General features: G+C 48.8%; 1 protein-coding gene across 8 annotated transcripts in view; it reads right to left on the reverse strand.

The window, feature by feature from the left end:
* The window catches only part of LOC121718165 (meiosis regulator and mRNA stability factor 1), a 31,010-nt gene that overhangs the window by 10,833 nt on the left and 7,879 nt on the right, over nt 1–12,298 (reverse strand). For 6 of the 8 annotated variants that reach the window (XM_042103041.1, XM_042103040.1, XM_042103044.1 and 3 more), the window contains exons 8-22: nt 10,956–11,534; nt 10,137–10,288; nt 9,694–9,834; nt 9,065–9,254; nt 8,565–8,743; nt 7,834–7,914; nt 7,189–7,425; nt 6,879–6,998; nt 6,538–6,737; nt 5,827–6,047; nt 4,967–5,109; nt 3,618–3,751; nt 1,926–2,128; nt 1,396–1,623; nt 105–356 (exon numbers count right to left, since the gene is read on the reverse strand). In XM_042103041.1, the coding sequence (XP_041958975.1) occupies nt 105–356; nt 1,396–1,623; nt 1,926–2,128; nt 3,618–3,751; nt 4,967–5,109; nt 5,827–6,047; nt 6,538–6,737; nt 6,879–6,998; nt 7,189–7,425; nt 7,834–7,914; nt 8,565–8,743; nt 9,065–9,254; nt 9,694–9,834; nt 10,137–10,288; nt 10,956–11,534 (3,060 nt within the window). The remainder of the gene's footprint in view (nt 1–104; nt 357–1,395; nt 1,624–1,925; nt 2,129–3,617; nt 3,752–4,966; nt 5,110–5,826; nt 6,048–6,537; nt 6,738–6,878; nt 6,999–7,188; nt 7,426–7,833; nt 7,915–8,564; nt 8,744–9,064; nt 9,255–9,693; nt 9,835–10,136; nt 10,289–10,955; nt 11,535–12,298) is intronic. The other 2 variants (XM_042103045.1, XM_042103046.1) reach the window with 2 other exon arrangements.

Here is a 12,298-nt window from a genome sequence, read left to right on the forward strand (position 1 = left end):
ACATCAGTGTTCAGTGTTCGACAGTGGTCAGTGGTCGGTGTTCGACAGTGGTCGGTGTTCGACAGTGTTGGACCCCCAAAGAGTGACTGTGCAGCAGCCCCTACCTCCACCAGGAAGGGCAGGCTCTTGAGCAGCTCACCGAGGGACAGGAAGCCGTACTCGCAGGGGTTGAGGGGGACGCCGTTGGCGGCCTCGTAGCGCTGCTGGAGCTGCTCCACACTGGGCCAGGCAGGCTCTGCCCCCTCGCCCTTCCCCGGGGCCAGCCCCATCAGCAGTGCCAGCAGCTGGGAGGTCAGTGCCCGCAGGGACTTCCTGTTGATCAGCTGCACCTCGCGGCCCTCGGGCCCATCCACCGCCTGCGGAGGGGAGGAGGAGGAGGAGGGGAGGAGGAGGGGGGGGAGAGCGGAGGGTCACTCACACCCCGGTGTGCCATGATGGAAAACAGTAGGTGCTGCAGTCAAAAGCCAAATTCCCATTTACTGGGAAAACTACAAGGTGCGACAGTAACAGTAACTGAAGTATGTATATCAAATAAATTAGATGAGGCAGAGGAAGGGAGAACTAATCACCTCCCAGATCACCAAGACATCTCTACCTCTCTGCAAACAAAACTTAATTCCCTCTCCTTACTCAATCACCTTTTATATGGTGAATTTAGAAGGTGAATTTGTATCATTCCTTTATTCATTTTACCTATCTCTTACGATTTATTTAATTTAAATTTAAAAGCAGCACTAACTAGGATTTTTGCCGTGGCCTACTGGTTAGCACTTCGGACTTGTAACCGGAGGGTTGCCGGTTCGAACCCCGACCAGTAGGAAGCGGCTGAAGTGCCGCACTGCTCCCCGAGCGCCGCCTGTTGTTGCAGGCAGCTCACTGTGCCGGGATTAGTGTGTGCTTCACCTCACTGTGCGTTTACTGTATGCTGACTGTGTTTCACTAATTCACAGATTGGGATAAATGCAGAGACTAAATTTCCCCTCACGGGATCAAAAGAGTGTGTGTGTGTGTGTGTATATGTATATGTATATATATATATATATATATATATATATATATATATATATATATATATATATATATATATATATATATACACACACACACACACACACACACACTACTATTGTGCTATACTTAAAGAGAGCAGTGCAGGAGTGCAGTGTCCCTACCCTAACAGCAACTTCCTATGGCTATTTGACAAACGATAAGACCGGCTCAGAGTGTGGCAGAAGTGCCGCAAAAGGTAATTGTGTTAAATAAAATTAACCAGTAGGGCACAGCAGAGAAATGGCCATGTCTTTGTACTAGTCTACATTTCAGCACTTTGGATTGCAAATTTGCGTGGAGGGCGCTATATAAATACTGTACTAATGTGAATAAAATGGCATCTACCTTGACCACATGGCAGAGCTTGTTGAGCAGCTCGGGCAGCGAGTTGGCGTCGTAGTCCTGCAGGCGGAGGCCGTAGCCGAAGGTCTTGCTGTACTCGGCCAGCAGCTGCTGCACAGGCAGCCGACCGTCCCTCTGCGCACGCAGCAGCTTCACCAGCTGGGCCGCCAGCGCCTTCACCCGCTCCACCTCAGTCAAGCACAGCACCTTCTCCTCACCACACTCCAGCACCTGGAGAGAGAGAGCGAGAGAGAGATCAAAGTTACACAGTAGAATGTGGTACAGACAGCAGAGAATTAAGGAGATTTGCATCCCCAATTTATTCACACATTGTGAATGTGTGTTCATTAGTTCATCCTTGTATTTCGAAAGACGAATAAATAAATAAATAAATAAATAAAATAAAATAAATATTTATTTTACAACACTCTCCACAAACACCAAATCTGTCGACGTGCTACCCTCTCCCTCTGCACACACAGGGATGCTCTCCTCACTCATATCTCTCTCAGAGCCAACACTCGCCCACTCACCATCAGCACGTCGGGGATGGCCTCGAAGAGCTCGACGAGCTTGGTGAAGCCGTAGTGGGTGAGCTTGCACTGGCGGCCGAAGTGGTGGTGGTAGGTGGGGATGAACTTGCTGAAGGCCATGCGGCCGTGGGGCTGGTGGCGCAGCAGGTCCACCACCTCCTTGGCAAACTGCCGGGTGCGCTCCTGCTCCTCCGCAGTACGCTCTGCAGGGACGGGAGGACACAGAGAAACATGCAGACATTAGCACCGTTCTTTCTTAAATTAGTTATTATGAGTTGCAATTTATTCGCCATTCACTAAACTATAGAGAGTTCGCCTAAATGACAAACATATCCAAGCTAGCAATAGTATTCACTTGCGGAGTGTAAGCAAAGTTCTTATGTTGCAGGCTAATTATAAAGTATCTGGTGAAGGTTAAAGTGTACGCGGTAGAGAGGTAATTGTGCAAAAAGGCAGGAACTACACATGCATGCATACGGGACTCAAGTACCAGTTAGCTATGCGTAAACATGCAAGCTACTTAGACGATCATTCAAAAATTATTATAATTTTTTTAAAATTTCAACTCGAATGGTATTGTTCAGTTTAGAAGCGGAATATTTACTAAGCAAACACCATTAGTCAACTATGGTAGCGACTAGGTAATGTTAGCTAGCCAATATTAACCCTCTTAAGATATTTGGATAGTTTGCGCAAAAGTCGAATGCTAGTCTTTAAATAGTTGCGATTAAAACTTTAGTTACTTTCATGTAGTCATGTAGGTTCGTGAGTGTTCACGTTAACGTTAGGTGCTACTACCAACAAGCCTGCTGGCATGTCAGGCACCTGTTAGCAAAGTTAACATAAGCCGTCATTAGCTGACAAAATAGCCTAAGACTATCTAAAAATATTTCCTAGCAATTCATAGCGTTACATGGTGTTAATCTGTGTATTCTAGAGTTGACATCGAACTTTAAAAACTAGAAAAGTTTTTAACGGTCATAATCACTGCAATATTTTCACCATGTCGGCCAGCACGCCTCTTGCTCTTACTCATCTTGTAACGTTATTGCTCCCGAAATTGTCCGGCGCCACAATGTAATTACCAGTAGATGGGGCCGCTTCCCTTGTGCCATCTCAACATACGGATCTGATATCGACCCACTACAAGAAATGATTTGCCTGACCACAAATTCTAAATCTTCAAATGCCAAAGTGTTCACACACACCAAAAGATAAAAAATAAAAAACAAAAAACATCTACTCTTAAATCCTTATGGAAATATTTAAACTTTCATAATCTTCACCTTCTTTCAAGGAGACAGAAACTAATGAAGGTGGCATTAGGCTACACAAAATACTTGAAGCGAATATGTGATACTCATCCTATTCCACTGGTGGTCATCTGCACATTATTATGCTCATAAATGCCAAGCCTGTACCGGGTTGAAATTCTATTAAAAAGGAGGATGATTAAGAGCTCATTTCAATCATGTCAGCTTAAGGGCAAAGCCTTTTCCCCGCCCACAGAAGTAGGAACAGTCTCCCTCCCTGTGGGCTCCTTAAGCCCTCTACAACTCTTGCCGTTGTTTTAATGAGGTGGGTTTATCAAGGAGTGATTTTGAGTGTGTGTGCGCGTGCGTGTGTGTGTGTGTGTGTGTGTGTGTGTGTGTGTGTGTGTGTGTGTGTGTGTGCGCGTGCGTGCATGCTCACCTCTCTTGGGCACAGAGATGACCATGTCATTGTCCTGCTGCGTGATTGTGATCGTAGTGTCGGGGATCTCTGTGAGGAGGTCCATTAGGTCACACATGCCGTAGTCAATCACACGCCAGTCTCTTGAGAAGCACCTGGACAAAGACACGGCCATTCATGCACTGTTGTTCTAGTAGATCATTACAGATTTATCTGTAAGACTTTTAGATGCATATCATTTTAAATATACACAATGCAACTCGTGATACATGCCAGTTACTGTATTCTTAAAGTAGCAGCTGAACAATGGGAGCTTTACCAGCTAAGATGGTAAAACCACCATCTACTGGTAGTAGACCACCAAAACTACCATCTACTCGTATCTAGTGTAAGCTTTTCCCCCTCCAAGCGAACATGACCGATTTCCTCTCTCCAAGACACCCAGAGACTTAGGAGGCACAGCACTCAAAAGATCCTCCATAGAAAGGCATGGGGTTTGTTTGTGACGCCAATATGGCAGTTGTCTACACATTTCCCCTCCTTCCGCAGCCAAAAGTCGACATGTGAATAAATTGTGCCAATCGTGTGATGTGTTGTTAATATTTGTAACAATCATTTGTTGTGATCTCGCCGCTGGAGCAAGGTTGGTGTTGTGAAGCCTTGCGCACGCGCAGTTCTGCCCGAAATAGATGCCCAATAAGTGTCAAAAATGCACTTGAATATGGCTTGCTGAGCAGAGGTAGCCTAGAAATCTAGACGCACCCTAGCGGCAGCAAATTACATTTGCTTCCAGGGCTAGTCTAGCAACTCTCCGTTGGCTTGTGAGCTCGAAAATTTAAACTTCTATCAGGCCAAACAAATCGTGTATAGAGTCGTTAGGCTGGCTTAACATAATGATTGATGGCAAAGTTGCAACAGTTTGGCTGGAATTCCCTGCTACTTGAAAACAAAGATGGATGTTGCTGTTGGCCAACCGTGTGACACGAGTTACAGTAAGCTTGTTTTAAGTTGGCAAAAGTTTGAACTAGCCAGCTAGCTCCACTGGTTGGAAAATGCATGGGACTCAGCGCTGTCCTATTGCGTGCAGAGGGAATTTGAAAGACAACCGATTATCCCGCTCCTCGGACTGAGCACTGCGAACGGTAAGTGCCCAGACCCTACATTTTAATGTGGGTCTGGCTCGTCAGGCTAGAGCAGAGGGACTTTCCTAAAAGGACTTTGACACACCTATGCAATCAAGATTCTACAATCCATCAAAAAAGACACACACACACACACACACACACACACACACACACACACACACACACACACACACCTTATCCTATGGCACCATTTCAAGACAGAAGAGCGTAGGCGGATGTACTGACCAGTGGTAGGCCTGCATAAAGTCACGGATGACCACCTGCTTGCTGGCCTGGAACTTGAGCAGCTTGAGCAGGTCCTGAGTGAAGCGCTTCACTTGTGAGCGGTGGGTTAGTGTCAACAGGCGCTTCGAACCCAGGCCCAGAATCTGTGCAGAGACACAACACAGAGCATTACATATCAACAACATCAACAACAACAACATAGACATAAACACTCAAAAGAAGGCATGAGCTTTCAAAACCAACCATATTCAGCACCAAGGCTGCACGATTAGGATCATAACGAATTGCATCTAATCACAATTTTTGTGACAGATATAGTGATTTGATTTGCAATATATATTTTGAAAGTCAAGTTGCAAGTATTCCAAGTTTGGCATTAAGTTAGGCCACTTCTGATTGGTGAGCATGAGCAGCACAACGCTCCTGTTACGTGAGCTTCATTGTCTGTCACACAAGGAGGATGACGGGAGTATAAAAATGAGATGTGACAAGATAAGCCATTGGGACAGAGTCGCGAGCTGCATGATTAATTGCAGCCTTTGTGATTTGCTGATTGAATTAGTTCAAATTGTGATTTCACTTAACACTCAATTAATTGCGATGTGTTCAATTCCCTATTGAAGAAAAAAAAAAAAAAAAAAAAAAAAAAAAAATTCAGGACACACATGGGAGTCAACTCAAAGCTTCAGACAACAATAGCATATGAAGGTTGATAATCTAAAGAATTGAGCTACATTGTGTGAAGTTGTTCACGTGTTAAAGTCAATTAGTCAGGTTGTCTGTGTAAAGGGGGTGAAGAGAGAGAGACTGGAAAGACGGGCAGACACACAACAGACGCAGAGACTCAGACTCCGCCCCACCTGCAGCACATGCGGCACAGCCTCCAGCAGCTCCAGCAGTTTGGAGTAGCCGTAGTCGGAGACGCGGCACTGCTTGGCGAAATGGTGGTGGTAGGCGGGGATGAAGCGGCTGAGGGGCATGAGGCAGGTGGGCTGGCCCTTCAGCAGGTCCACCAGCTCACGGCTGAACTGGATCAGCTGAGGGTTCCCCACCGGGCTCTTACAGCGCGGCACCCACGGATCTGGGAGAGGGGGAGAGAGAGAGGAAGAGGGAGAGAGAGAGGGGGAGAGGGAGAGGGAGAGACTGAACAAAAACTGTAGCAACAGACTGCATTTTAAAATACAATATATATATTTTTTTTTTCCTCTGAATTTCTCCAAATCTTAGTTCTTAGATCTCTTAGAAATCTTAGTTCTTAGAGTACACACTTAAAAAACAGTCATTTATTTAACAGAAGGCCTAAGGCCATATTGTGCAAAAAAAACCTACAATTAGCAGAGAGATTTCAGATTTTTTGTTGGCCACAACACAACCCCATGTGGCAAAGCAACACCTCCTCCCACCACATTCAAATGCTGCCATCTGCCTTTGGCTAATAATTAAATCCTGGTACTATCTACAGTGACACACATGCGCACAAGCACACACATATATGCGCGCACCCACACAGACACAACAGACACACACACACACACACATTTTGTCATAAATATTATGAGCTCAGCACCTACATTGACTAGTGTCTTTACCAGCATTGGGTGGGGGTGGCTTGTTGTGGATCCACTTGATGACCTTGAACCCGTTTTGCGCCGTGACGACGGTGACCCCGGGAACGCAGGTGATGAGGTGCTCCAGTGGAACTCCGTCCTCCAGCTCACCTTCCTCCGCCACCGTCAGCGGGCTGAACTCTGCTGCATAGCATTCTGGGAAACTGGACCACAGAGAGAAATGCTTAGTCACCAACATATTAAAAAAAAGTCTGAGAGACTGCGTTCATTCCAGCTGTCTAAGTGTAATGGTTGGGTCTGAGGGTGTAAGGTGCAGATAGAGACATGTCCAGTAGGGGGCTTACCTGAGCAGTGGTATGGTGCCCTCGTGTGACTGAAGCAGGCTGTGCACCTGGGCAGCCAGTGTCTTCACAGACACCACAACAAACGGGATCTTATAGGAATCCGGGTCGTAATCCGCCTCACTGCACAACAAAGAGACCACAGTTAACACCAGCTAAGGGAAAAACACACACAAACAAAACAAACAAACACACCCCAAACACACAAAACAAAGACACAAACAAACCAAGCACAAAACAAGCTAAACGTAAAACGGCAGGACAGGCAACAGCACAGCCCAGAGAGCGAAAGGCCGAGACACCCCCCCCTGACCTGAAGTTGCTGTGGTTGTAGTGGCGCTTGCAGACGGGCTCGTGGTACTCCAGCTCCTCGAAGACGACGGGGCTGCCGCTGGCCGAGGAGCCGCCGTGGGACTGCGAGGAGCCCAGCGGGCTCTGGCGGGATTGGCCGCTGGGGAGCAGACACACCAGCCGCCCGCCGCCCTGCTCCCGCACCGCCACCACCTCTGGCAGACGGTACAGCTCACTCACCACCAGCTTATGGCCAAACCTGAGAGGACCAGGAACACACACACACACACACACACACACACGCACGCAGACACAGACGCACGCACACAGACACGCACGCACACAGACACACGCACGCACACAGACAGACACACGCACACAGACAGACACACGCACGCACACAGACAGACGCACGCACACAGACAGAGACAGACGCACGCACACAGACAGACAGACAGACGCACGCACACAGACAGACAGACAGACGCACGCACACAGACACACGCACGCGCACACACACGCAGACGCACGCGCACACACACGCAGACACACGCAGACACACGCACACACAGAAAAGGTCAGCGGGTCGGAGCTTTAATGATGAGATGGTAGAACAGAAGGTAGGGGAGTTTATTGGAGCAGCCGTGTACTCAGATGAGGGTCTTACTTTTTCTCGTAGATTTCAGTGAATTTGAAGAGTGGAAGGCAACTGGCTGGTGCATCTTGGAGAATGCTAATAATTTCAGAGCTGTTGAATAACCAGACAACATATATTGTGAGGAAGACAAACACAGGCTAACAGAGGTTTAGGAAGAATTTGTAGTCCTTAGCCTTGCAAAGAAACTCACGTGCATACATTCACATATGCAAAGCACAAACTAAAACACATCCGTCTGAGGTTCCTGTACCACTTCAAGTCTAAGGCTACGTTTATACGGTGACGATGAAAAGAGAAGACGCAGAAGTGGCGTCTCGTCTTCATTTTTTTTATTCGCGTTTAGACGAGCATTCTCAGGGGGAAATCTTTGTTTATATGAAGACGCAAGAGTATGTGATATTCGATTGGATATGCATTCCAGACCGCTGGGTGGTGGTGTGATAGAACCCCGGTACGTCACGCGCAGACATTCTAATTTGACAGTTTAGCCAGAGAGGTAATCAAGGATCTTTGGTTTAGCCGTTTAGACAGAGACGCAACCCGGGTCGTCTTCAAAACTCTACACTCTGGAAGCAGTCTTCAGATTTTTGCGTCTTCAAGCCTCGATGGCGGGGTCGCCGTGTAAACGAAAGGCACTTATGATAAAATATTTTGTCGTCTTCCTTCACAATCGTTCTCATATAAACGGCCCCTAAAGGCCCACTGAATCTTCTGACCCTAGACCCCAGGTGAGCACTTACCTAAAAACAGCGAGGGACTTGTTGTTGGCACCGGTGAGGAGAGACACCTGGATGCGCTTCCCGCCGATCTTGTAGCGGTGGAGCGCTCCGATGGCCCCGATGGCCTGCTGCAGCGAGCGCATCTGTATGGTGGCCTTCAGCTGGTAGTCTGTGTGGGGACTCAGCTCCACCCCCTTCACCTGCACACACACACACACACACACACACACACACACACACACACACACACACACACGGAAGTATGAGCAGTCAGATGGCGACATACAGTAACCTCATCCTTCAAAACTTAAGGTCAGGAAGAGTATTATTGTTACTGTAGCGGGGATCAAATGACCTGAATGTTTTTAGATACAATGGGACATGAAGTAAAGGCCTAAATGAATCCACCGAGATTGGTCCAATGAGGTTCTTCTTTAGAGATCTTGCCCTCCTGCATCAGTACTATCTTGGCCTTGGAAACCTATCCCATCACACTGCAGAGGCCAGAGTCCTGCGCTCACCTTCCCGTGTTTGGCAAATGTGTCCTGCAGGATCTGCTGCAGCTCCTTGCGGGACATGCGGTAGTCCAGGTTGGACACCTGGATGTCCGCGCCGTCCGAGAAGGGCTCCGTGGGGGCGCTGGCGTCGGGGCCGGGGCTCCTGGGGGCGCTGAGGGGGGACGAGCGGTTGGACAGGCACGGAGAGCCACTCCTGCAGAGGCCACGACAGGTGGAGGACATCAGTTATTATAGGAAGTAGTTACTAGAAGTTATTATGGCTATTCTATGCCTATAGATTTAAAATGGGATCAAGTCACAAGCAGCTCAAACTTGTTCATGGGTTTCATCAAGTCCCTTTCCACAGGTGTATTAATCAAGCACCATGCAGTCGGCATTGATTATCTAGGTGCTTGATTTTATACACCTGTGGAAAGGGACCTGATGAAACCCAGAAATAGTGTAGTATAGCTATAGTAGTAGGTGTAATGGTCAGGTGTGCCCAATACATTTGTGCATCTCCCTAGATTAATTCTCTTGTGTGGAGAATTTGAAAGGGAGACCACCTGACTAAGGTCATTACTGTGTTGCTCTTGTCTGCAGTAGCCTAGCCTAGTAGCAGTAGCTTGAGTATGTGGGGATGTGGCGCTCACCGTGACGACCAGGAGCCCTGGGGGAGCAGCATGGGGCTGAAGCTCCTCTGCAGGCTGAGCTTGCTGAAGGCCGAGGGCGTGCTGACCTGGAAGTGGTCCACGGGGGAGTCCGTGGCACTGCGGGGCCCGGAGATTTCCCTCCTGGGAGAGAGAGAGAAATGTGGGGTTAGTCACGGCGCCTCACTTCCTGTAGCATTACCTCAGGACCATCCAGCCACATCCTCCAACATGCTGATCAAACTAACTTTGACAAGACAAAACGTCTACTCTACTCCATGAAGAGTCCTGAGGTCAAAGTTCAACATGGCCACCAAGGACAAGTAGACGAAAGCATTTGGAAGAGAATTATCCTCCACTAATGGAACAAATCAGTACAAATGGTACACACAGGATTCCCTCATTGAATCAAATATTACTCTTTCATTAGTGTAGCACTGCAGTACCTTTTGCCGCGGTAGGGGGCGTCTCCGGCTGGGCCAGCCCTTTGGTGGTTCTGAAGGGTCGCGTCTCCATTGGTATGGGGCGACGCTGAGGAGGCGCGGCTTTTGTCGGACAGGAAGCCCATCCTGGGCTTGGTCTCCGCAGGGCCGAGCTCCTGAGCCAAGAGGACAGCCACAGCAGAGACACACACACGTTAAAGGGGAATCAAGCTGCCGACACCGGCTCTATCTGCTATGAAAAGGCACGCTGCAAGCAGGGAAATGATAGAGGAAAATGGTCGAGATGGGAAGAAAACAGGAAGATCTAAAACATAGAAAGCCATCAAGAGGAAAGAGAGTAAAGGGCATTGTATACAGATGGCATACATATATGTTAGTTATACATTAACCACATGCATGCTGAATCAAGACAATTATTCTAGACAATCCACAAACCCCACAATCACTATCTGGCGCCATCTGTTAGCCAAGCAGCTAACAAGCAGCATGTCAGGACAAGACAGGACAGGACAGGGAGACAGCAGTCTTCTAGAAGCTAGAAGGAGCAAGCAGGAGTCAGGCCAAGACAGGACAGGACAGGGAGACAGCAGTCTTCTAGAAGCTAGAAGGAGCAAGCAGGAGTCAGGCCAAGGAGCAAAGCAAATGGCACATTAATAAGGATGAGGATGACTATGAGGGTGGTAATGCTGATGAAGGCTGGCAGAAAAGCAAGCACAGGCAGGCATGGGTTAGGGCATGATGGGGGCAGGCATGGGTTAGGGCATGGGTTAGGGCATGATGGGGGCAGGCATGCGGGCGCAGCAGTCATGCGTGCATGCTGACCTGAGAGGGCCTGTTGGCGGCGCGCGGAGCGCCTTTCCTGGGGCTGTACGGCCGCTCGGGCACGAGGTGTCTGGCGGCCGCCTGCTGGCACGGCCGCACATGGGAGGAGGCGGCGGCGGCAGCGCTGGCACTGGTGCTGACACGGCGGGGCCGGCGCGGGGAGCGCGGCTTCTCCACCGGGAGGAAGAGCGAGGCCGGCAGCGAGGAGGAGGAGGAGGACGAGGGGACGGCGGAGGGCAGCGGGAAACGTCTGACCCCGTGGTCAGAGTCCCCGTCCGCCGCCTCCTCCGCTCTTCCTCCTCCTCCTCCTCCTCCTCTTCCAAGGCCTTCCTCCTCCTCCTCTTCCTCCTCGGGGGAGAAGGACAAGTGAATACGGCAGCCGTAGACGTCCTCGTTCTCCATGCGCTTGCGGGCGCGCTCGGCCGCCTCCTGAGAGCTGAAGCGCAGGACGGCCGTGCCGCCCGACAGGCCCAGCACCTTGCCCCCGCAGTTGTCCGACAGGCGCCGCAGCCTGTTGGCCACGCTCTTGCCGTCGCGGTTGGTGGGCAGGTTGTGCACAAACAGAAGGTTGAAACCGGGCTGGTGGAAGGCAAAGAGAAATGGACCACTCGCGATGGGTTTCACGGCTAACCTCGGCTGTCACTTCTGCTCTCTCCACAGTGACAGTCAAAGACCCCAAATACAAAGGGGTGTTCAACCAGCTCAGCTTCAACTAAGAGCTTTTTAAAGAGCTTTTTTTAATGTTATGATTCAGCCCACTGATGTAATAAAGTGTGAGTATTAGAGATGCACTGAATCTTTTCTGTCAGTATTTTCTGTCAGAAATGGCTATACTACCACCTGTGTTTGGCCACATGACTAATAAACATACTGTTGACCAAATGTGTGCAGTTAAAGTTCTGGTCCTGACTGCACTTTGTTAGCAGTGCCAGCAGCAAGCTGTTTTATTTAATAGCAAGCTGCCCTCTGCTGTTGAAAGAAGCACAGGACCATATAATGATTCAGCCAGCTGATCTTAATCCACACTGCCAAATCCCACTTAGGAACTCTCTACACCAAACAACCTTGACAAGATTTGGGAAAGATTCTTGAAAGATTGGAGTCTTTTAACTAAGGTAAGCTTATTCAAGCTTTACTCAAAGGCCTACAATCTTTCAAGAATCTTTCCCAAATCTTGTCAAACACAATCAGGTGCCGTTTCCCCCCCTTGTGCTTGTGCATTAGTTATCTACTCTCTTGATACTGCACCTCAGATTTCTGCCTCACTCAGCTGCATCTGCAAACAAGCATTCTGTTCGCTTAGGGCAAAAATTAGGCTCATATTAAGTAACTGTCAGGATTGG

Source organism: Alosa sapidissima, chromosome 9 (genome assembly GCF_018492685.1).
Source record: "Alosa sapidissima isolate fAloSap1 chromosome 9, fAloSap1.pri, whole genome shotgun sequence".
In the NCBI taxonomy this organism is placed as follows: Eukaryota; Metazoa; Chordata; class Actinopteri; order Clupeiformes; family Clupeidae; genus Alosa; species Alosa sapidissima.